This window comes from Syngnathus floridae, chromosome 2 (assembly GCF_059516105.1).
Source record: "Syngnathus floridae isolate MCC-2025c chromosome 2, RoL_Sflo_1.0, whole genome shotgun sequence".
In the NCBI taxonomy this organism is placed as follows: Eukaryota; Metazoa; Chordata; class Actinopteri; order Syngnathiformes; family Syngnathidae; genus Syngnathus; species Syngnathus floridae.
Genome location: NC_142414.1, coordinates 23,123,687 through 23,147,576, shown reverse-complemented (window position 1 = coordinate 23,147,576; position 23,890 = coordinate 23,123,687). Strand labels below are relative to the sequence as shown.

General features: G+C 41.3%; 2 protein-coding genes across 7 annotated transcripts in view; both read right to left on the bottom strand.

The window, feature by feature from the left end:
- Positions 1–322: 322 nt before the first annotated feature.
- On the bottom strand, positions 323–18,228 carry usp19 (ubiquitin specific peptidase 19). 5 transcript variants are annotated; one of them, XM_088399541.1, is made up of 26 exons: positions 17,835–18,227; positions 15,805–16,176; positions 14,395–14,523; positions 13,636–13,772; positions 12,974–13,531; positions 11,757–12,138; positions 11,518–11,674; positions 11,311–11,382; positions 10,919–11,034; positions 10,531–10,769; positions 10,217–10,409; positions 9,830–9,963; positions 9,570–9,728; positions 9,268–9,378; positions 9,078–9,188; positions 8,908–9,009; positions 8,687–8,827; positions 8,489–8,607; positions 8,266–8,409; positions 7,436–7,818; positions 7,228–7,338; positions 6,878–7,094; positions 6,285–6,437; positions 6,025–6,191; positions 5,766–5,941; positions 323–1,216 (listed from the first exon to the last, which is right to left on the bottom strand). In XM_088399541.1, the coding sequence occupies exons 2-26, from the start codon at positions 16,007–16,009 to the stop codon at positions 1,076–1,078; spliced, it is 4,557 nt and encodes a 1,518-aa protein (XP_088255667.1). In that variant the 5' UTR covers positions 16,010–16,176; positions 17,835–18,227; the 3' UTR covers positions 323–1,075. The 5 variants fall into 5 exon arrangements, with proteins under 5 accessions (XP_088255667.1, XP_088255677.1, XP_088255650.1 ...); XM_088399551.1 differs by having other exon boundaries at positions 10,531–10,763; XM_088399524.1 differs by lacking the exon at positions 323–1,216 and adding an exon at positions 1,304–3,298 and having other exon boundaries at positions 17,835–18,228.
- Positions 18,229–18,556: 328 nt separating this feature from the next.
- The window catches only part of lamb2 (laminin, beta 2 (laminin S)), a 30,288-nt gene continuing 24,954 nt past the window's right edge, over positions 18,557–23,890 (bottom strand). The window contains exons 26-36 of one of the 2 annotated variants that reach the window (XM_088399507.1): positions 23,385–23,566; positions 23,100–23,290; positions 22,695–22,879; positions 21,924–22,165; positions 21,552–21,755; positions 21,096–21,240; positions 20,817–21,024; positions 20,483–20,624; positions 20,144–20,320; positions 19,917–20,076; positions 18,557–19,635 (exon numbers count right to left, since the gene is read on the bottom strand). In XM_088399507.1, coding sequence (XP_088255633.1) covers positions 19,499–19,635; positions 19,917–20,076; positions 20,144–20,320; positions 20,483–20,624; positions 20,817–21,024; positions 21,096–21,240; positions 21,552–21,755; positions 21,924–22,165; positions 22,695–22,879; positions 23,100–23,290; positions 23,385–23,566 — 1,973 coding nt within the window. In that variant the 3' untranslated portion in view covers positions 18,557–19,498. The remainder of the gene's footprint in view (positions 19,636–19,916; positions 20,077–20,143; positions 20,321–20,482; positions 20,625–20,816; positions 21,025–21,095; positions 21,241–21,551; positions 21,756–21,923; positions 22,166–22,694; positions 22,880–23,099; positions 23,291–23,384; positions 23,567–23,890) is intronic. The other variant, XM_088399513.1, reaches the window with a different exon arrangement.

The following is a 23,890-nucleotide window of genomic DNA, read 5'->3' as shown; positions in this document are numbered from 1 at the left end:
ACAGAGAAAGAGGGGCAAAAACAGATAATTTAGCAAGAAAAATGGGGGGGTGGGGGGTTAATAGATCTACAAGGTGTTGACTTACATGTGATGTGAATACATGCAGACATGCACGTTTCACTTTATACTGAAGCCTTGGACATTTGAATCCACATTATTAAAGCTACCTTTACGTTACACCTTTCTTTATTCTTGTTGCTACAATTCAAATGCAACCCTGACACGCACTATTCTTACCAGGCAATAACCTGTGAAGAAAACTAAGGAATATACATAACACACTAGCTCACATTCAAGATCAAATCAACAGGGCTGGACCGACTCAACAGTAAAGTTTTTATTTTGACATACCACAAGGTGCGTTGACAAGTGGGACCCTGCAGATGGGCCACTCAATTCTTGACGAGAACAGTTTCAACAGCAGCTTCTGAAAGCCTATGGCGCTTATGAACATGACAGTTGTATACCTGCAACAACACGATTTCATAGTTATGTAAGCAAATCAATTAACCTAAGTGGACCCTATCCTTGGGACACAGCCATGAGTTGGGTGTGGAAGAACTTGAGGCCCTGACCTCAATCAGACCCGAATAGGAGCCACGAGTGACACCCTCATCCAACATCAACTTTAGCCCATTCCTGTTTGAATGACAAGATGACAAGACACAAAACCGTAAACAGATTTCCCCGCAGAGTAGAAGCTGTTGAAAATGCTCATTAAGTGTAATTTGTGTGGTTTAATGCTCTTTTATTTTAATATGCTTTTTGCACCAAAGTGAGCAGCGCTCAAATTTTAATGTACTGTGTACGACGACAATAAAGGCGATTCTGATTTTCAAGTATCCCGATACGTTTGTCCACATGAAGCATGTAATTAGTCTGAGCACATTTTTAGTACTTTAACACGACAGTTCTGAAATCCAGCTCTTCCAACCTGCAGCATCAGACGGCTCATTGAGGCTTTGATGTTATGACGAGCACCCATGTGTGTGTCGGCCAAGTAGATCTTAGCTCTACTTCAATGCATCACCATGAGATGTTATTTGGGTCACGTTTGTGTCCTGTCTGTCACGGATTAGTCCACATCCTCCATGTTGCTGTAGGATGCTGTTGCACATTCTCCAGATTGTGCACAGACACCAGAGGACACTTCCGGGGTCAACGAAGGTGGTTCTTCTGAATCCAGGTCTGCGCCAAATAGTGACTGACTCGATGCCTGAAAAATAAAGCAGTATCAACAATAAATTCAGAGGATTGAATTAATTTTCTGTCAATAATCGTGCCAAATGCATTCAAAGACGAGTAAAGGTACACCCTTTTTTTTTTTATTATTTCCAAACATAAAAAAAGAAGTCATTAGCAAGCAATTTTTGGATAAAGGACCTTCGATACATTCTTGCGGGGAAACTAATAACTTCTGTCTTTACTGAGTACACATCACAGCAATCAATCAATCAATACCATCGCAGCCATATACTGTACAATTCTATACGGACTAAGGGAAACAGGAAGGTTGCAGTGGAAAATCCCTGAGATATGCGTTTCAATATAATATCAGAATCACCACAGCAGCCAACATTAAGACTTCAAATGTGCATTTTACCTATTACACATTTAAAAATTTGCAATTTTAAAATATATTCACACAGTATTACAAAATTAACAAAACTAAACCAAATGTTATACACCCCAACGTGCTCTTTACCTTGAAGCTATCACATATCTTATGTAAGTAAACAGTGGCGGAGGGTTTTAAAAATGAAAGACAATAAACCCAACTAAAACCCAACAGACTATGGCTTAAGATGACGATAAAATGACGCATTTGCAGGAAAAAAGAGAGGGGAATAAAGTAAAAAAAAGGACCAAATTATAGCAACAGTAAAACACTTCAAATAGGGCACTAGAGGACATGTTGAAGAACTGAACATTGTACATCATGCGAAAGCAATGTGTATTTCTTGAGTGAAATCCTCATGTTAGGTTGCTCAACCATTCAAAACTCAATCATAAGACTTGAACCGCCAAGTATGTTTTGTATCTAGTATTACCATCTAGTATTAAATGCAAAGAAAAGTCAGTCAAGTCATGCTCACATTCAGACCTAACATTCACCTTGCTGGTACGACAGTTAAACAATCCAAATTATTACATATTCTACTTGAGCTTCTGTTTAAAAGGCTGACAGATGCATAGGTAGAGCAGACCATCAGAACAAAGTTAACCTTCGATTGATCTGGATTATGATTCTGAATTTTCACCAGAAGAAACATAGAAAACAGAATTTATTTCATAGATTAAAATTGGGATTGTTAAATGTAGTATAGCATATTTTCTAAAGTTTTAACACAGCAAATTTTCAAAAACAAACCTAACATAAGTGATACAAAGTAATGTGCAGTGCAGCTACCATGATGAATATTGCATCTTATAATCACTAAGGGGCTTATTCTCCCATTTAGTCAGTATTTATTTTCTTTCATTATTGTTATCAGTTCAGTGTTTGGACCAGGTAACTCCTGATCAGGCTTGCTTGTCCAACCCGGGGTGTGTTGGCGGGATTGCAAGAGCTGTGTCAGCTCAGTAAATGGAGTGACATCATATCGTAATTTAACAATTGGTGACGGGACAGTGCCCGAAAGTGTCTGAGACACTAAAAATTGGGATCTATCAGTTATGACAAAATCAAAACTTGATTTTGCAGCAATTTGGAATCAAAACGTAATAAAATGTATACCTTTTAGCAGAAACGAGGCTGCTGGGTTATTATCATATGGTAAAATGAATGACTAAAATAAGGACAAGGAATGCGAGAGAGAACAGCTGATACAAAGTTGATTTGTTTCGTTTCACCAACTTTTCAGGTTCTGCATTCTTGTTCTCCTTCCTGATCAGCTTTTCCTATATTTTCCTAATACCAGGAGAGTCCAATGTACTAAGACAACTGAGATTGCTTCCACCCAATCAATCTTTAGTTTCCAAGCGTAAACTCCTGAGCAATTCGTCAACCAGCTGTGACTCAGGTCCAGTTTGATTTGTAAAGAAGTGGGTAGACCAAGTTGACCAAAAGGGCAAAGACGGCAGCGAGGGTTCCCAGAACAAAATATCGCACACGATCATCATCGGGACAATCTGGCATCCTCCCCATGCGTTGATGGTGCCCTTCTGCTCTGTCCTCATCTTCCTCATCTCTTGTCCTTTGGGCTTGTCTCCGTCGCAGCCCAGAGAGGAAAGGTCTGCGTGGGCCTTCATCAAGACCCTCCTCGTCTTCTTCCAGTTCCCGCCATATTAGAGAGGCCTGCGATTGGCGGAAACCGGTATCAACTTCTGGGAAAAGATGTGGTCTAACAAACACTGTCATTAAGAGTTTATGTATTGAGTCGAATTGCTGTTTACATTCGAGGTGGGCAATTCCTCATGGAGTCGCGTAAATAATTGCTCACTAGATTGTTCAGTCTGCAGCTGATTTTGAGAATCATTGTCTAAACCACATTAAGGAGAACTGCAGACAGGATAGAGGCAAGAGAAAGGTAGCGAAGCATAAGAATCAGATGTTGGCCTCATCACTTTTAAACAAAAAAAGAAAATTGTAACGCAGTCAATTTCCAACTTTCCTGTTGACAAATATCTCTGTGAATTTATTTAAGTACCAGTGTGAATTTGGTCCAGGAGATAAAATTCATCCAGAGTTACTTATGAGCTAACTTTACTGGAGTGGTGAAGATTGTTCCACAGGTAGGTATTAGGGCTGGGCAGTTGATATCCATGTGATTTTAACTATGGCTTCCCTCAATCTTAAAAACATTAGAGTCAAAGAAAAACTATTAATGTGGTGAACGTCGGTGTGTACAAGTTCCCAGCATTGTGAAAGTACCCTCAATGCACTTGTGCAGCAAGCATGTGCTGTGATTTTGACCTCCCTCAGCGTGATTTCAACTGTTAAATGACCCCAGGTGGAGTTTTTTGTCAAACTATATTGACAAAACAAAAATAATCACAGAAACAGCGCTTATGCTCAGGACAATGTAAAAACCCATTGATATAACAAGAAATTTGCTTGGACTACTTGGAGTGTGATTCTTTCAAATATTACCAACACTGTAAGAACACGTACACATGGCTAATATAGCAATACTCAAAGGCACACATTCTTCCCCCCCCCAAAAAACCTGACATATATGGAGTTGAAGCGCACCTTCCTTCCTTCTACTCTTCTCATTTTGAGTGTGTACTCCATGCTTGCAAGGCACTGCACTGCCCCAAAGAAGCCAACACGCACACAACAGGAACAGCTGGAATTTCTTTAGATTTTTTGCTTTTTTTTAATGCTATTATTTTAGTATGTTCCTATTTTAGTTTGTTCCTAATTTATTTTCTGGTTGTTCTTTCAAGTTATATTTAAGGTGAGTATTCATGGAATGTCTATTGTACAAACACATTTCCACATGATAAGACGCAAAATAGATACCCAAGGTCTCAGGATAACGGGTCACCAGACAACAAGAAAATATAAACAATAGAAATAAGGCAGAAGCTTCTTCATGGTTTGAAGGTTTGCAAAGAAGAAATGCAGCAAAGTTGTGGCTGTAGCAGAATGAAAATGCAAGAAACTTGAATTTCACAATAATGTATTTAGAATTAGAAGGTCATTTTGACAAAAAGAATAGAATGTGTTCAACATGCAGGGATGAAAGGTATTGAAGCTATGACTGTAGTATTGCGTACTTAAGCTGCTTAGAGCTTGATTAACTGCATCCATCACCAGCTTGTTGCTACCAAGTGGTGAAATATTTTATGCCCCTATTACTTCATGAGATTGCACCTAAGAGAGGTCTAATCCCACATTTGGTCAAAATAAATCCAGCCAATGCAATTAATTACATACCGAGTTTGAGCCCCTCAAGTGGCACACAGGCCTATTTTAAATGGTGCACCGATAATAGAACATTGTGATTTCCTAGACCTGTTGAAGTGGTCAATTTAAAATGCAAACACTCTCATAGATGAGTATTGTTAAATTACTGTTTAAAATTATTGTATGAAATCAACATGTTCAACATCTTCACATATAAGGAATTCATTCATTATCATTGTGCAATTAAAAATAAGTTGAGCAAATTTTAGAGGTGCATATCAAACTGGCAGCATTTCACATTGAGTTGATACCTTCTCTCAACTGACAAAACCGTAAGGGTCATTTGCTTGTATTGTACAGATTAGTGCGACAAAACTGAAAATGGGTCACAGAGGAAGCGTTTATCTTAACATTGTCTGTTACTGTTATCACAGCATCATTGTCATTCATGAACATTTCAATGGAAAAGTGGGGAAAATGCTAACATGCTGAAAGCTGCATTCTGCATACACATAATTGTTATATGATGATTACACCACAAACCCCACAGATAGACTATTAAGAAAATGTGATACAGCAGAACGAGGCACCCTTCCAAACCAAGAGGTGGATTTTCTGACACTTGACCTTGTGTCATTTTCAAAAGCCTAAGAAAGATAACTGTGAGAAATTCCCAACTGTAGAAACCCATAGAATGTACTCATATGTCACTGTTGTTGTGTGATTACGTGCTACTCATCCCTTCTAGTATGAAGAATATCAGAAAATAGGGTTGCATGCCTTTCAACAGAATTTCCCATAAGGCTCCAAATCTTCACTGCGCATCGCATTTCAAATTGAATCAAATACATCAATCACACTTTATATATTGTAACACCGCATCCATCGCAGCTTGTTCCGGTGACCTCACCTGACTGGCAGTGGCGCCCATTGCAGGGGGAGAGTCTGCTCCAACGGGCCTGAGGAAACGTGGCGGCCTCTCCACGGGGGAATTTCGGCGGCGGTAAAAAAGGACATAGGCATATCGCATCACCACTTGGCTCTCCTCCACCATCGTTACAGTGCTGTCATCAAATAGGCGCCAGCCTGTGTGAGGGACATACGTTAGGTTGGAAATACGGGACAGAAGAGCAGAGAGTTCATATTTACAAAACAATAAATAAACTCACCAACGTCACTACGCTGGCTGTTTCTGTCACTTGGCAGCCGAGCATAGGCGGTGTAGTGGCCGCCGATCATGCCCCCATAGTGGTTGATGACCGCATACAAGTCATAGATAGGTGGATGCTGCATCTCGTCCTTCTGACCAATACAGAACTTACTCAGATCCAGATTTCTACAAGACAAAAGGTTTTTTGAATTGGATCAACACTGCACATTATTTTTACTTACAACAAGGCCAGGTAACTGTTATTTGAGAGGCATTCACCTGACAGGAAAGTCAACCATGTCGTTAATTTTGTCTCTCCAGATGAAACTCCTGAAACTGAAGCGTTTCAGTTGTATGATCAAAATATTGGGAAGCCGCCACAGAAGCAGTTGTTTGGAGGCTTCACGGTGCTGCTGGCACTTGGGGCAATACCTTTGGAGGGGGAAACAGAGCAACTGTATCAGAGCCCAGCGGAGTGTTTGCATTACAATGGTGAACTCTCAGATGGGATGATATTTTTTTTTATTGAGTTTTTTCATATTAATTTAATCATATGAATCTAATAGGTTGGAATTTGTCATGTTGCTTTGGCAATTTTGCCTACAAATGAAGAACAGAAAGGAACCTAATCTTTTCCTTGCCTCTGTTAAACAGTGCTTGCAATGTAAACAAAAATTGAAACGTCTTTATGTGATGACAAAAAATACCCAGACTCTATTTTTACATCTTTTAAATTGACCTTGGCCAGGATTTCACGGGTCCTACTTTTTCAACATTTCCCAAAACATAAAATACAACTCGGTTTGCTAAATAAATAGTGAAGTGTGACAATAAACACATTAATTACATGATGGCAATATGAAGAACCTTACCATGCCTCTTCTGGTGCCAACACCTCTGGCTTGGTGAAGAGGTTGAGACACTGCTCCAGGGTGAAGTGCCCTGCCCTGGCTGTCTCACTCAAGGAACTAGGATCTTCCTCATACTCCAGCTCCTTTGAGCTCACCAGGACATACTCCTTTAGACGCTCGTTGTTTTTCCACACCAGCTCCACAGTTGCATCATCAGGGAGATCAACCAGAATGTCCTCTGCAGAATGGGTCGCAATACAATCAGAATCTAGACCTGCCATGCGTATCATTGTGCCTTATTCAAACACACATGTAGTTCCAGTTCGAAAGTTCTCAATAAAACGTTGTGAAATCCACAGTATAGTTGCTACCTTTTTCATCCAGCCGCTGCTCCTTGTTGTTAGAATCCAGCAAATTGATGTAGAACTGACCAGCATGCCCTGAAGATGGATCATTAGGTTGCTGATACCCTGCTACTGCAGCTAGAAAACAGGAAACAGCAAAGATAAATAAGGATGTTAGTTAGACAACAAAATTACTCTGGATATGTATTTTTAAAAAATAAAAAAAATCCGTCACCTTCCGGTCGTACTGCCTTCTCACAAGAGGTTTCTTTTTCGGTGTGGGTGTCCAGAGAACAGCAGGAAGTAGAGGAGATAGACTCTGAGAACCCGGAGTCTGAAGTCTTTGTGGTGGAGTGAGACGTCTGGGGGGAAGTAAGTGGAACAGCATCGCCGGAAACATGGGCTGAGGTAAAGGTATGTAGCTTAGAGGAGTCAAGTGTTGGCCCGCCACTTTCAGGTCCACAGTCACCTAATGCTACAGTGCTGCTTCCAGCCATGGCCTCATCTCCTGACCCAGGGCCACCTATAGAACCTACTGGTGTTGTCAAAATAACTGGAGCTATTTCAGGGGATGTCCTCCCTGACTGCAAAGGAGGCTGGAACACATTGACTGAAAACCTGCACAAGGAGATAAGGGATGGTGTTTTAATAGGTAACAAAATTTGCCTAACTCATTGAGATTCTGTCTTGAGATTGAGAGATATACTGAGCCTTAGAATTTATAGGGAGACAAAATGCTGACATGATCTTAATATGACTAACACCCGTGTTCTGCACAAATAAAATTCATATGGTGGAAAAATGCACAGAATATGCAATGCTTTGCTTTTCATATCAGGAGGCATGAATAATTTCATTCTCCCCAACAAAATTCAAAAGATGGGGTTTGATATTTAAGTCAAGTACTTGTCTTAACTCACAACTTAACTGCCATCCCACTACAAAGTTGATGTAAGTAAAGCCGTTTGACGTCTAGTCTCGTCAATGGAAGTGAATAAGTTAATAATCAATGTGTATGAATGGATGCATTTTGCACGATAAGATAATTTGAGTCAGACTCAGTACCTGGAGTAGCCATGCAGAAGCTGAGTGAGGCGGCTATAGGAGAGCCGTGACTTGGGTACACTAACCAAAAATGGCAGACCCACATTTTCAGTGTTTGGTCGACACTGACCTTTGTGATTGGGCCAATGGTTCTTTTGACACAGTCTGTGAAGAAGAAGAAAGCAACAATGAAATTAGCAACTGCACTACGAGATGGACTTGCCACTATAAAAACACAGCTCACTGATTGCAGTAGCCAACACTGTAACAGCGAGTGCAACGCTTTAGTTTGTCTTCCTCAGACACTGGAGGCTTTAGGCAGGAGGCACACTTTGAGATGGGGATGTTGGGAACCTGTAGTCTCTGTTGGGGAAAAATAAGAAATCTGCATTATCATTTATCACTGCAAAGCACCTATCCCAGAAAGGCATTCTTTTGTTACCTGCTGCACTCGGAGCAACACTACTCTCTCTTTGACCAGATCTTTGGAAAGCACCTCGAAGCAGAATAACATGTCTGAGGATGACACGGTGTCCAGGGAATGAGAGGGCAAAAACATTCGCTGGAAGCAGTTCTTCCCCACCTGAACAAAGGAAACAAGCTCAGTACGATCGAAGTTTAAAATGGTCTTAAACTAAGAATAAATAAAGAAATTACGGTAACCTCCGCGAGTCTGAGATTCTCAGGCTTGACCCTAACACTCCTGGAGATGGACTCAAGGACTTCTGCAGTGCTGGAGTTCTCTTTACTCACACTCACCAAAAACTGGCACAGGCATATAAAAAATAACATTGAATATGAGACATCTACAGTCAATTGTTTTCTAATCTCACCTTTATGGGTTTCTTATGTGGTTCCTTGGCAAAGTAGAAAACTGAGAGCACCTTTTGTTTCTGTGGCAATGGGACGGGCAAGTATAGGAAGGGGTCAAATGTTATGGACACCTGAGGAGAGAGCAGAAGAGATGATTACTGAGGACTGACTGTTACCTTAAATCCAGATGTTGAAAGTAGCATGGATTACCTTGGAGCATGTGGGGCAGACAAGCTTGGATTTAAACTGTCCTTGGAAGAGGTCCACTATGAATGAGTCATTTCTCATCTTGTGCCTCTGCCATGCCTCCTCTGCCACTACCTGTGACAAGCAACAGCAACATTAACTATGTTTCAGCAAAGTTAGTAATCGATGTCCCAGCAGGCAACATGAAGAAATGATTTTCATTTCAGTCCTTTCTATACCTACCTAATTATACATTTTCAGCTAAATCTGCAAAACATTATCATTCATAACAAAAGGGCCTGCCAGGCCTCTTCCGAAACACCAACCTCGTCCAAGCGACCATCGGAGTCCACCGTCTCCGTGTATGGCTTATTCTGAATGCGATTCAAGTCCTCATGGAGACCATCGAGCAAAAAGGCCATGAACTCCTGGGCGTCATGCTGAGCGTAGCCTGTAAACTGATTGGCTTTACTGGCCACAATTGCCTGCAAAGTTAAATGAAATTTAAAGTACGATAAAAGATGGAACGTGCATATAGGTTTGAAAAAGCAAAGCACTTTTTACAACCCATAAATGTCACGCAGACCTTGAGCTTTGAAGGCTGAAAGGCATGGTGTGTTCCTTTCCAAAGGGCCCTGAGCAGCACAGCAAAGCCATTGGCTAGGCGACCTCCTGTTCCCAGCGGATTATTGCAGTTGATTTCTGACTTGAACGCCCGATCTAAAAGAGATCGGAAAGAGGAAAATCCGTTTGGGATAGACAACTATATTGTGGCAAAATTACAGTAATGTTCTTGGGATGAATGTGTGATTTCAGAAGTGACATTGCACTGTAACAGAGGGTTTCCTTGATGTGTTTTCCATTGACAAGAGTGGAAAACAGCAAGTTACTGTACTTGTATTTCAGTGAAAATAAGTGTAGTGTTTGGCACCCATCCAGTAAGGTTACTGGTGGGGCGCAAATCTTTATTTACCATGAAAGTAATCCCGTAGTTCTCTGGTGTTGGACAAGGATTGAATGACACTGTTCATGAAGCAGGTGTTTCCGAGGTTGACCAATCCTGTGAAACCAGGCGGGCACACTTTTTTCTCCTCTTCTTCTTCAAGGTGCTCATTGCTGGCAGGGGGTGCATGGGTCATGGGCTGCACCATGCAAGTCGGCTTAGGCTGACATGAGAAATACAAGTTAAAAAAAAAAAAGAAATGGACCACTTGCACCAACTCTAAATGCAAATCGTCATCCTGAACCCCCCTCCCGCCCAAAAAAGCCTGCATTTTTCCAACTAACCGTCATAACAGTGGGCTCTGCCTTGGTGATGGCATCATGGTCGGAGACTGTACGAGGAACTACAGTTTCCAAACCACTATCCTCCACTCGGGGTGGGGCTTTAGGGGCCTTGGGTTTCTCTTCACCGACCCTTGGGGGCTCCTCCTTGGTCGGCAGGCTGTGCTGGCTGCTGCCTGGTTGGCTCTTTTCTGTGCAGGTGGGGCTCGAGGGCACAGCCACCTTGGCGCCACCCACTGCACCTTAAACAGAGGAGAATGGACCTTGTGGTTCGAGGAGGTGGTGGTCACGTTAATATAACGATGTTGCCCATGTTTGCCTAGGACAATATTGCATCACACATAATGAAAAAGGCCACATCACTTTATCAAGTAGAAGCTTGGCATCAGACCTTGTGTGGCAGGGGCCTCTAGACCCTCCCAGCGTTGGCTGTGTCTCTTCTTCAGGCTAATGTCCACTCGGGATACAGTGAAGGAGTAGGAGCACAGCTCAGGCTGTATCAAGTTCCTGCAGTAAGCACGGTGCAGACCAATGCGGACAGGTTGGAAGGATTAGAAATTTGTAAAAAAAAAAAAAAAAAAAATCATAAAAAGCAATTGGGGCTTTATTTGTCTTTTGTTAGTCATCGCGTATACATAAGGTGATCAATTTCTTGAACGCAGGAAATGCTTTTTCAAGTAATATTTCATCACAGCAAGCAATACCAATGTTATTTTCGACAAAGCAGAAATATTAAAAAAAATAAGAAAAACATCATTGCCATTTCAAGAGTGGAAAGGCTACCTTAGTTTTACTTGCCACTTGAAAACCGTGTTTGGTCCACAGTCCGGGTGAAGCCGAAGAAAGTTAGCGTCACTGTAAAAAAATAAAATAAAAAAAAAATAAAAAAAAGATGGTGACAAAGAAAGAGCTTTGTCATTGGCTGGAAAATTGACGAATTTAATTTTGCGACAAAGTACTGCGCTACTTTGGAAGATTTCGATCCAGTACCTCGTTTGGAAGATGAGGGTGAAATCCTGCTCCCTGAAAATGACCCTGGACGTGTTCCTGCAGATGCCCTTCATGTAGACGTTCACTACCATCAAGTCTGTGCCTTTCTCATACGAGTCACTCTTCACAAACTGCAGGTTTACCATCGGCTCTGGCACTACGGTGAAGTAATATGAATTTGATTCAGAAGACCGGTACAAACAGACAGCTCCAGGAGACTCTATACTGCCAAGACAAACCTTCCTGTTGCTTTATGAGGGTTGGATCCTCTTTGGACTGGTCACACTTCTCCTCTCCATCAGAGCTACTTTGCCTCAGACCTGCCGATGGGCCTTGTTCGGCAGACGCATCTTGAGAGGACGCAGAGGCGACTCCTTTTGAAATAGGCTGCTGGCAAGTTTGGGTATCTTGCATCGATTCGTGATGCTGAGTCGTTTTGTCTGGCTTGACGCCTGTTACGTCTAAGCTCTTTTCTAGAGAGGCTGAGTCAAGAGAGTTGTTGAAGTCTAAACTTTTCAGGGAGCCACCAGTGCTTATAGGAACAGCTGGTTGGTTTTCACTGTCCCCGGTTTCAGCGCCTCTGTAATGTGTGTCTGGGGAGTCATAGGGTTTATCTGCCTCCTAAATAGAAAATAGAACAAAAATCAGATCCAGCTTACATGTATAGAAGTCAGGCTAACTTCATTTAAAGGCATTTAAAAACAACAGGGCTTAATGTTCTTTAAATAAAAATGTACCTAAAACAATAAACATTGAATATACAGTTTAAAACTGTAAGGCCAAAACACTAAAACAAGGGCTGTGTATCTTATTCAGAGTTGAAAACTAAGTTAGCTCATTTTTTTGCCTTGTTTGATGTGTACAAAGAAGTCATTCCATAGTTTTGGACCAGCAGCGGAAAAAAAAAAGCTCCTACGACCTTCTGCTGGTCAGCTTAACAAGAGCATAGGAATGGAACACCATAGAAGGTATGGCGGGATGAGACCATTTAGAGAACAAAGCTTTCTTTAGAACAACTCCTAAATTCTCTAAATACAAAAGCAGCCAGTGGAAGGAGGCCAGAATGCGAGTTGTGTGCTTCGACTTCTCTTATGTATTCTGTTGCATGTTTTTTTCCCCCCCCTTTCTCCAATACAGCATTTGACAGCAGCCAACTAACTGCACAATGCAATTGGAGCTATGTAAATTGTCAACTTTGCAAAAGGAATTTAGTCTCAACTGTCATTCCTGTTGTTTGGCCATAACATGAAAAATAATGGAATGAGCAAATGCCTGTTGTTTGGCCATAACATGAAAAATAATGGATTGAGCAACAATGTGTGCAAAGAGCAATATCATTTTAGATTAGTTCACAACAGTATTTGGTCATCTTGTTTTTGTGACCTTAAAAGATAACTCAGTTTTCAGATAACACATTTCTATCAGTGATAAATTATCAACAAATATTTGTACTAACCTGAATCTTGTTAGCAACAGTGCTCCCATGCACATGTTCACTAAGTAATCTTTCTATACTCTTGTCTCTATCTCTGTGTGGCATTTGAGGGAGCTCGACGGCCGGCAGGTGTGCATGAGACGTCCTCGTCTGGGATGAGTCTATGCCTCTATCAGTAGAAGACTTGTCCTCCTTGATAGAAGACTTGTCCTCCTTGGAGTTCCTAGGAAGATGTGCACTGGTGCGCTTCGCACTGGGCTCTTGGGATTGCTGGTTGCCTTTCTTAATGGGGACGGGCTTAGGTGAAGCACCTCTGCCGTCCCCATCACTAGAAGTCGCCGCCAAAGAGTCCATGGAGGTTTTGTGTTTCAGATGACGCTTGACAGCACGCTCAGCTTTACTGCTGCTGCTGCATCTTGATGCGTTGCGAGGGGGGGGGGAGGGAGCCTGAGATTGATGCTGTGCCAGCGGGGAGGACAAGTTGAGACGCTCTGATGACTCGGAGGCTACAGACCTTAATTCTGGCACCTTAACATTTTTTGTCTCGATGGGTCCCACCTCCTTCTCCTTCTTGTTGGACTTAAACAAACAACAAATGGAAAAATTGCTGTCACCATTGAGATAGACTGTAACATGGGTGGGAGCAAGATCATTTAATGTGTTAACATTCATTTCTAACTCACTTTTAGTGAAGGCCAAATGTGTATAGGGATCTTCTTGTGGAGGATGAGTAACAGAAATCCTCCCTTCTCTTTGTATTGCACTCTACTACAAGAGGCCTCTATTTCCTCTTGCAATTGGCAGCTCCACTCACGGCCATCTGAAAAAGGAAATGCACAAAATTAAAATTGAATGAAAATGCATGCTTTTGGAGTAATACTTTACAATAGGCAGATCGGGATATAGATGAAAACTGAAGCATGATAATATTTACAACTACTAATGGAAATACAGTTCAAAAATTTCTCTGAGGGTGGCTCGGTGGGACACTGGTAAGCACGTCTGCCTCACAGTTAGGTGGGTGTGGGTTCGATACCACCTCCAGCCCTCCCTGTGTGTTCTCCCCGTGCCCGCGTGGGTTTTCTCCGGGCACTCCAGTTTCCTCCCACATCCCTAAAACATGCTTGGCAAGCCGATTGAGCACTCCAAATTGCCCCTAGGTATGAGTGTGGATGGTTGTGCGATTGGCTGGCAACCGGTTCAGGGTGTATCATACTAGATGAGTACTCAAAGAATACTTGTACTATTATGAATCAGAAAGAAAAAAGTTATATTGAACGTCCCTAGTTTTGAGTAACATTTTAAAATTCTCAACAATCATACAAGAGTAAAATCAAAACCAAAGTTGAATAAGGGATAAAGCAAACAGCCTTTATGTTGTTTTTCTTTTAATATTCCTTTGAAACTCAACAAGTGTTCATGTGATGCAAAGATGACTTTACCTGCAAAATGCACATGGCAGTGTGAATCAGTGAAGGTTGTGTTGACATCCTCAATCTTCTGCACACTTTCCCCACAGCGCAACTTGATGATCACTTCATTGGCGTTTTGTTTCCAATCCACAAACACATCTGGAAGCACCAAAAAAAATCATAATTAAATGTGGTATAATTTGCTTTTATTCATACATTATTTTATTGTGTATTCTACATAAAGTGTGTTTTTATAAATTGAAACAAGATAAGGATATTGCCATTTATTTCGTGAAATTTGAATCAGGAAAATTAGCTTTCTACTTCCTCTACCCATTTTGGCTGCAGAGCAGTCTGGAGTGAAATACTTGCACCCTCTGCTGGTTGCTGCGATGTAATGAAATGTCTTCTCTCCACGGCAGCAAAGTACATAGCGAAGCGTACAAGTGTCTTGCTGATAAGAACTAAGATTCTATCAATGGTATCGATGGTACAGTCTCGAAATGTCAATCTCCTTATGGTTGTCACATTGTCAAATGTTTAAGAAGAACCTGCATTCTGATCCTCTAACTTGTGTATAATGAACAACTTTACGCACAGACGTTTTTCGAATCCAGATGTGATACTAATTCATTCATTTTGTCATGCATTTCTGTAAGCTCTGTGCATTAAACTAGTAGGACTAGAGCAGCGGTATAAGGCTGGATACAAATAAACTAACCTCCAGTCAGAGTCTTGAGGTAGGTGCACCTGCTCGCACTCATTCAAGCCCTGCCACTGCACTCACAAGCTGTATAGTCTCACCACACTCACACGTGCATACTTCAAAAAGACATAATTTAGTATCACATCCAACGGAAAACTTCAGAATCAAGAAAAATTGTATACCGTCGTCCATGTGACGAATTTGGTGACGTAATCTGAGCTGAATATCATCTCCAAAGTCGTTTTGAGTGTGCTCCTTTTCCTACTGCAACTCGACTAGAGCCCCCCCCCCACACACACACACTCACTTTCTCCTTTTCTCTCCCCCTCTAAATGTCAGGAACAACACTCTATCCTTTCTGGGCGGTCGTAATGCCAAATGTCACTTTGCATTTCCTGTCGCATGCATACAGCGCAAACATAATATGGAGAAAAGTCATGGCAAAGAAAAAAAAAAACTGATGGGTGAAAATGACCAAACAATCTTTTACATACAGAGCCGATGGTTTTCGATTTTAGCGAGTGCCGTGCCAAGCCAAAAATCCTTTTCTTCCTAATGGCATTGCCAAGATATCGGGGTGCCAATTAACATACATAATGAAAAGAAAATTTGTCAACATGACAAATTAAAAGACAACTGTATTCTGATCTCAATGAAAGTTACAATATTATACTGCACCATCATTGGAGGGTTTTTTTTTTTTTGGCCCCACCCCCATAACCCGACCTCTTTACCTTTTTTGACCTCGGCAAGGACTCCATCTACTCCTGCAGAAGCAGCTGCTCTCTTAGCCTCTCTGGACTCGTGGTTAGCCCTGTCTTTCTGCTTCTTCTTACTGGCACTGGAGGATAACTCTGACCCATGGTCACCTCCTCCCCTCTGTTGATTCGGAGCCCCGCTGCGTCGGCCCCCGGCTCCATTACCACCACCGCTGGACATCTTCAGACACTTGGCGCTAAGGGGCCGCCCGTCGCCGGATTCACTGCCGCTGCTGGGGTCTGGATCTGAGGTGTGCCGCTTTCTGCCTGGCCCAGCTATCTTGGCGATGATACTGGTCTTACCTCTCTTAGAACACAATCAGGAAGAGTAACGGGGACGGGGGGAACCTAAGGGTAGAAAAACAAACAAAATAAGGCAATTATCCAATAGCCATGATTGTTGATTGTGACAGTTTGTGGCTGGTGTGACTGACATTTAGCATGGGTTTGAATTTGATTTGTTTGACTTGACCATTCTCGATCAAAGAAAGTAGGACATTGCCTTGTGAATTCACAGAAAAATGTATTTGACCTTCATAATTAGAATAATCCAAACAATGTGGGATTTCTGACAAATTTATAGAGCGGATGATAAAATGATAAAGATCCCAATGATTTTGATTGAGATTAAAATCATGATTAATAAAAAATATAATAATAAATAAAAAAATGTTCATCGACTTCAAAACCTTGTGTGTGTGCATGCGTGCGTGCGTGTGCATGCGTGCGTGCGTGCGTATATATATATATATATATATATATATATATATATATATATATATATATATATATATATATATATATATACACACACACACATACATACATACATACATACATATGCACGCACGCACAGCGGAAAATGCGGTAATCGTTTTTGAGATACATCTTTAAGCAAAATAAAATGTTATTCGATTATTTGATCAATCAATAGAGCATTTGAATGAGATATTTTAACATTGACTTTATCATTAGCACACGCAACGTTTTTAAAATGAAGCATTAATTGTACTTAAGAAGACATAAAGTGTATTTTTTCTTGTGTTTAGTATTATTGTCAACTTCATTCAAGCGCTTAAAGGACACTTAAAGACGGCACATATACACACTTGCTAGTACAAGTTCCTTTTACAACCTCGTTTTTACAATATTGTTACTTTCCTTAAATTGTATCTAAAACCATTTGCTCTGCCAAGTATCTTAAAAACAGTGATTCCCGAACACTTGCTCTTTAAAGATTATTTACTAACTACTGAACTACTACTAACTAACTATATAAAAGCATACTAAAATTCAACAGCGGTTCCAGTCATTTTCACAAGGCACAATTAATAACCTGTGTAACCAATTAATAACCTGACGCAATTCATGAAAGAAAACAATAGCTTTGTCTTGAACTAAACAAACCCGGATTCCTCACAGGGGATACGAGATCATCATGAACGATATTTTTTTAGACAAGCGTGAGCTGTGAGCTTTTCCTAATGCAAAATAAATGCCTCGGCTCAATAACAGCTGGCTTAAACAATAGTATTAGCACTCGCTGTTGCTAGCGTAAACACGATGGCTGTTACTAGCGAATTGGTCGCCGTGCATCTTTGAAATCTATGAGATGCATCACTTTGAACATTGCACTGCAGTTTTGAGAGGTTTATACGTGATGCTCACAACCCTCCAATGCTTTTGCTGTCACCTGTAAATAGAGCATTGTCGTCATGAGAAACATCGAGACATTTACCCTCCGTGTAGTTCTGATCCTCAATATTTAATTTGGCAAAGTAGGTTACCATCACGTAATTCTCCATACCACTCACCTCAATGCATTAATTAGATTGTCAACGCCTACATTTTGGAGCATAGGCAAAACAATCAATCGCTAATGTCATTAGCAGCTGCTAAAGCTAATGCTAGCCTCCATTTTACACTAGAAAAAAATAGGTAAGCCTTTGCGGTCATCAGAGGATAATAGGACTGGGTGGATACTGAAACGAAAGCATCGTACTCACCAAGTGTTAATTGAAGGAGAAGTGTGATTTTGTTGTTGTTGTTGTGCATGTACACAATGGCCGGCGACTTGCTGTGCGTCCTCACCGGCTGCTGCTAAGCTTTCTTCGCTTCTTCGCGACAGCAGGCCGCTCAGCTCCACGCACACGCAACCCTGTAGTCCACGGTGCTTCTGGAACCTTCTTTCCTTTTTATCCAGGAGCCATTTTGGACTAAGTTGAACAGGCAACTATATGCGTGTGTTTTAATCAAACGACGACAGCTAAAAGCCAGTCAGTCTTGCAATGCCATTGATGGAGTGGGCAATCCGTGGGATAAGTCTACTTTGTTGAGGACAACATCCTGCCCGGCCAAGCCTAGGAACGGCAAGCAACTTCCTGAATGGTAGTACCACGTGATCTGTAGCCCTTCCTCCTTTCGTGCGGTCACATGTACGCACAAATATGATCTTATGTCAAACGACATTTCGTTTCAAAGTTTTGAAAGGCACAAAAGATCTGACTTTCAAGATACTCAAAGACATTAAGAACTGACGTGCCGTGTACAGTACACACGTTTATGGTGGTATCACGTGTTTAATATTTATAGATTGATTTTTTTTTTAATCTTTCATTTACAGCTACCATGAAGAAAGGCAACTCATTTGGCGCAAGAAATAAAGCAATACCGGACAAGTGTGGGGGTGAAGAAAGGCAGATTTTTTTTATTTTAACTCTATAATTTGTAGGATTTAAGGCATTGATACTATAGATACTATACTATAGATTCATATCAGATTCCAATTCAAATATGCACATCTGGTTACAAATTAAAAGATGTATGTGTATACTATATGTAAACTATGAATACACTACGTTTGGAAATACAGGCGCAAATATTAAACCAAAAAAATTATACAGACTTCCAACCTTTATTCACAACGTCAAGGCACTGAAATACAGTAGTACATTATTACTTTGGCATTTTTGCTCTCATCTTTGGTACATAATACATTTAAGAGAATGAAGTTGTATGTTATGCAAATTTATTTTACAAATCTATTCTTATAAAATCTATATTTTTGTACAATTACTTATGCGTGGCCTTTGTGCTGTAAAACTGAAACTATCAATAAAATGGAATATGAAAATACAATATAATATGCCTGGTAAAATTATATTATGTTCAATGCAATGGAACACTGGCAAGTGTCATACTGTAAATTTAAGTCACCAGTTCTCAATATCACCCTTAGTGTTGATTACAAGAAGGCAGGCTTTCCTCATTGGCTTGCTTTTCATATGATTAAAAAATAAAAGTGGCTTGAGGGCTTTCATTTAATTAACTCAAAAGCAATCCACGCAGCAGTTTTGTTTTTGTAGGTGAGATTTGTTGAGTAAATATCCTAAGTTTCCAATTTAGTCAACCTGCTGTCTTTAAAAAGGTAATTTAAAATATACTCAGTAGTAAATGTCACATTCTTTTGTTCCTTATCTTTGGACTCTTGACTTTTGTAATTTAAATTATACACACAGTTTTAATATTCAGTACACACATTTACAAGCATACAATTCCAGATTGTTTTTTCAACACTGAACACAACTTCCACACGTTCAGCTTTTTGGATATGATCCACCTGACACGCAGAGTGCAGAATAGTTAGCCAAACCAGAAAAGGTGGCTAGTACTACTGGCACGTGTTATAAATTTGGATCTGTTTGTTGATGTCATTGAGGATGGCTTTCATTTTGTCTTCTAAGCCATCCAACTGATCAGCTTTGTTTTTCAACCTTCTCTCATTCTCCTCGTAGTTTTTCTCTAGCTCTGTGGGAACAGAATATTTCAGCAGGCAACCAACATTTAATACACATTCATTTGTTGTTCATCCTAAAAAATCCTTCCATGCATTTTCTATTAATTGTGCTTGTCATCAGTTGGGTCACAGGTCAGATTGGGTCACAGGTCAGATTGGAGCCTATGCTACACCCACCAGACAATCACAGGCACTCACATTACTCTCCTAAATTTGACCATCTGAACCTGTGCTTTATTTATTTATTTATTTTTTATATTTTCCATATTTTTCCAACATACACAAAAAGTACCTGCTAGTCTCTTCAACTTGTTCTCCGCGTCTTGCAGTAGTTTTTTGGCCTCATCCCTAAGGCTCTCTGCCTTTGCCTTGGCATCTTGAACAGCTTTGGCCTTAGTACCAACACGCTGCTTCACCTCATGGTACTTATCGGTAAGCTGTCCATCTAGAATCTGTGCATCAAACAGTGAGAGTGTAGGTTAGTAATGAAGCAATATACAGAATAAGAAGCACACATACCTGTTTGGCTTCGTTTGCTTTGTCTCGTGCCATGGTGGCCGTCTCTTCAGCCCGGGCTGCAGCCATGCTGTTGTTCGCGCGTTTGGTCTTCAGCACACTGATCTCCCGGCCCAGCGTGCCCAGACGGTGCACGGCTTCGCTTAGTTGCCGCTCACTGTTAGACGTCTCTGATTCTATCTGTGGACGTTCACGTACAAGCATTGTGAAAATCAGTGCTGTGTCTTATGCACAAAGACTATGAAAATAGCGCTATGAATGCAATCCATCTGACCACTCGTCCGTTTGTCCCTCCATCCATCCAAATAAATGAAAAGCAGTGGATTGGGTTTTTTTGGTTACCTGTGCCAGGCGAGTCTCTGTTTCGTCAATGTCGGCTCTGGCTTTGGCGATGGCCTTCTCTGCAGATGTCTGAGCAGTCTTCGCATCCACCAAGGCCTGCTTCACTGTTTCCACTGTGGTCTTCACACCTTCAGCGTGATGCCTGTACAACAGCAGTGTTACACACACAGAAGGTGGTTTCAGAGTTGCAGAATTGACTTTCAGATTCTTTTTGAGATTTTTTTTCCTCTGGTCATCTTTCCTCTTTTAAATTGTGTTTATTTATTTTCCTATAATTTGAATTACTGTGTATAAAAATCAGCAAATTAAAATTTGGCTGAAAGATGATAAATACCTTGCCCTCTTGGCATCCAGCAGTAGTTTTTCTGCCTTTCTGACATCGTCCTGGGTCTGCGCCAGGATAGCATCTACGTTGGACAGGCTGCGCACGCGTTCTTTAATTTCGTCCGCAAGATGTTTGATCTGGAGAGGGGAAGCGGGGATGGAGAGCTCTAGCACGCGATTGGCCACCACCTCAATATGGTCAGGGTCTGCCCCTTCGTCTGAGAGAAAAACGACGACTTATTGAAGTTTGGAAGTCGTTATCATGACGTTTTTCATCAAGCAGACTCACGCATGAGGAAGTCCCTGATTTGTTTGATGAGGTCTCGCAGGTCCTTGTTGGAGCGCTCCACTTGGTCCTTGGTGACTTTGGCTTTGTCGAGAGCCGCTTGGGCTTTACCCTTGGCCTCCTCTGCCTTAGTCTTAGCTTCCGCCACCTCACCAAAATAATACAATCACTTCAACTTGGTGTAATAATTCAACAGTATTTGCTGTCTTGCATTCAAAGAACGATGGATTTGTATTTGGTAAAGATCCCGTGTTATTAATGAATTAAATGAAGAATAATTTATCATACTCATTATAGGGGAGGTATTCAAAATCACACTCTGCTGTCTATGTTCGTGATGGACACCATATAAAGCGAGTAGTGAACACCCACAATAAAAAACAAAGTTGGCAACAATGCAGGCAAAAATGTCATGAAAAGCTGATGCTATCATGACAACTAACAGCAGTGCATCCCTACTTTGATAACGAGTCCCTCAACTTCCCCCATGGCTTTGTTGAGTTGCTTCTCAGCATGCTTGGCTCTTTCCAAAGCATTGTCAGCGGCTGCTACAGCACCGTTGCAACTTAGGCCTCCACAGTGACGGTTCCCCTCGTCGTCACGGCAACCTGCACCTCCACAAGGGCTTTCCGCACAGGGAGCATCGTCTGTTGTACCACAAACCTGTTGTGGGGAAAGTTTATGTCTGCTTCTCATAAAATATCATCACTGTCAATGGAAGATAGTTCATTCATGCAAGGCAAAAGACAGAAATATATTTTCATTGATACTGTAATACCATTAATGTATGCATGAAAATAATTCGTACACAATAATTGACCAAGACCCGACCTTCTCATTGATCTTCTGCATGTCCAGATTCTGGACTTTGGTCTTGAGTTCTGAAAGCGAGCGTTTGTTGGCAGCATTTTTGCGGTTGAAGTCGTCCTTCTTAGCAGAGATGAGGCGTTCTGTGCGACGGCGGGTGTCGGCCGACTGGCTGACTGTGCTGGGCCTGTTCACTGTTGATTGGTTAGCGCGGCGCTCAGCATCCCAAGACTTGTTGTAGGAGGTACGGATGCTGTCGTAGGCGCCTGGCACAAAAGAGATGACGGAAGAGATTTATTTATTGAACTTACATAATCAAAACAGCACATTTTGTAAATCACAAGGCATTTCGGCCAAGCGAACCGTACTTAATTAGATTTTATTTTTAGTTTACATGTATTTAATAACTATTACAGTGATTTAACTGTGAAATTAATGTGTAGGACTAGACTTGTCCTATAGTCCTTAAAGTGCAGTTTTAGAGTAGTCTTCTAAATGTATCTCTTATTTGTCATGGCTGGCATATAATTTCTTAATTGTATCTTTTAAATCATCTTAGGCCTTTGTGATGGAGCCCTCGGAGCTCCGACTAGCAACAAGTCCTCTGGCAAACCTGCGCAATGATTAGGAGAAGCAATCTGGTAAAGTAATCAAAAGTGATCAATTCTGTTAATCTACAAGAAATTTTGGATGAGAAAAATTGTAATTAAAAAAATTAAAAATCATTGCACGTTTGAAGAATGAATAGGTATCAATATTTGGACGATTTCATATGGGACCCCTTCACTTGCTCACCCAGGAAATTGGAGTTTTTAATGATATCGAGCTGGTGATGGAGCTGCTCTGAAGTGAAGTTCAGTTCTCTGGCCTCCCTCTCCAGAGCACTCAGCTCCTTGCTTGCCTCCGAGCTGCTGTCCTGGACAAGAGTTAAATCTCCCTCCAGACGGTTCAGTGTGTCAGTGGTTTCACTGATCTGAGATCTAAGGAAAAATATGTATTTGTTGTAAATGGAGTTGGGCTGAACAATGACTTATACAAATATACATTGTTAGTAACTATTTTTTCCTTGATGGCGGGTGGGGGGTACAGAAGGCATTTATTTGCCTGGAAGGATGCCAATTATTTCATCCATCCATTCATCATTGAGTTGTATCCAATTTACACTCTGTAAAAGATTTGAAGACACAAAGCAACATGTACCTAAGCTGTTCAATAAGTTCCATCAAAGTGCTAATGGCAGCAGCAGTGGCATTGCGTGAGTTGACGATAATTCGAGCTTGGGCCAGTTTCTCTTCAAGGTCCCTAAAAGCCTTCTCATATGGCCCGGTAAGCCCAGTGGTCTGAATCTCATGGGCGCGCTCTGCCAAAGTCCTGGTGCGCACCGCCAAGTCCTGTAGAAGGATGACATTGTTGTTGTATTTTTTTTTACTCAATTGGTGGGTTTACATTTCATCTCTCCCGATCTAACTGTAACTCTCTCTGCACCTGGACAATACGGTCCCAGTCCCCAAAGCATTGATGGCAGGGCTGGCAGTTGGGGAAGATGCCAGAGAAACCTCGGGCACACTGATCACAGCGGACACCCGACACCCCTTGCTGGCATACACAGTGACCTGTGATTCGGTTGCACTGAGACGTCTCAATGCCTCGCCAGTCGCAGTCACAAGCTGGAAGAAGGGCAGACAAGAAGGAAGCATGTAAATACGGCATAGCCAACACCTGGGACTAAAAGAGCCTTGCACGCTAATAATGTTGCTCCTATTATAAAGACAAAAATTTCAATATGCATTTTATTTCTTGTTCCCATGCGTATTCACCAGTCACTACTGGCTGATTTATTTTTAAACACAAACACAAAGTGCCTTGCCGCCATCTTGTGGCATCTTGGTATCAAGGGAACTGCAGTGTGTTGAAGTGAGTCAGGGACTTCCATTTAGACAAAAGTAGTGCTTCGATGCAATACTGTGGCATCTCTAGTCAGTTATCAAAAA

What these genes read in the sequence shown, in the direction of transcription:
- usp19 (XM_088399524.1), bottom strand. Translation starts at nt 16,009, where the DNA reads ATGTCCAGCGGTGGTGGTAATGGAGCCGGGGGCCGACGCAGCGGGGCT. An exon ending in CACATAAGAAACCCATAAAG is followed by an intron (nt 9,010 to 9,077) that starts GTGAGATTAGAA and finishes TGCCTGTGCCAG; the next exon opens with TTTTTGGTGAGTGTGAGTAA. An exon ending in ATGGTTGACTTTCCTGTCAG is followed by an intron (nt 6,192 to 6,284) that starts GTGAATGCCTCT and finishes TTTGTCTTGTAG; the next exon opens with AAATCTGGATCTGAGTAAGT.